The 612-nt window shown below is 54.9% G+C and overlaps 1 protein-coding gene across 1 annotated transcript in view; it reads left to right on the top strand.

The window, feature by feature from the left end:
* Window positions 1-7: 7 nt before the first annotated feature.
* Window positions 8-612, top strand: part of LOC103213428 (immunoglobulin gamma-1 heavy chain-like) — a gene marked incomplete at its 5' end in the record, with an annotated part of 10,088 nt that continues 9,483 nt past the window's right edge. The window contains 2 exon segments of the mRNA XM_042783499.1: window positions 8-211; window positions 214-330. Of these exon segments, the coding sequence (XP_042639433.1) occupies window positions 8-211; window positions 214-330 (321 nt within the window).

Below are 612 nucleotides of genomic sequence, written 5' to 3' on the forward strand. Positions count from 1 at the left end.
TTTGCAGGTGTCCAGTGTGAGGTGCAGCTGGTGGAGTCCGGGGGAGGCCTGAGTCAGCCTGGGGGGTCCCTGAGACTCTCCTGTGAAGCCTCTGGGTTCACCTTCAGCAGTTATGCCATGAGCTGGGTCCGCCAGGCTCCAGAGAAGGGCCTGCAGTGGGTCGCATCCATTGGTAGCAGTGGTGGTGCTAGCATATACTACACAGACACAGTGAAGGGCGCTTCACCATCTCCAGAGACAACGCCAAGAACACGCTGGATCTGCAAATGAACAGTCTGAAAGTCGAGGACAAGGCCGTGTATTACTGTGCGAGAGACACAGAGAGGGGAAGTCAGTGTGAGCCCAGACAGAAACCTCCCCTGCAGGCATAGGGGCGGGAAGCAGGGGGCGCTCCGGACCCACCAAGCTCAGGATTCAGACCCAGGGGCAGGTGCAGATGTGGTTTAAGGGCAGGTTTCTGGCTATAGCCTGGGGAGTCTTCTCCATCTCGCAGTTTCCCTGGGAATCTCTCTATTTTTATGATTCTCTGCCTCCCTCGACATCTCTGAGTTCAAAAGCTGTATTGTAACAGGAGGAAGCATTCTTATATCCAGAAAAAGCAGTTGGTTCCTT

Source organism: Orycteropus afer, unplaced genomic scaffold, assembly GCF_000298275.1.
Source record: "Orycteropus afer afer isolate SDZICR_OR568_19922 unplaced genomic scaffold, OryAfe1.0 scaffold02160, whole genome shotgun sequence".
In the NCBI taxonomy this organism is placed as follows: Eukaryota; Metazoa; Chordata; class Mammalia; order Tubulidentata; family Orycteropodidae; genus Orycteropus; species Orycteropus afer.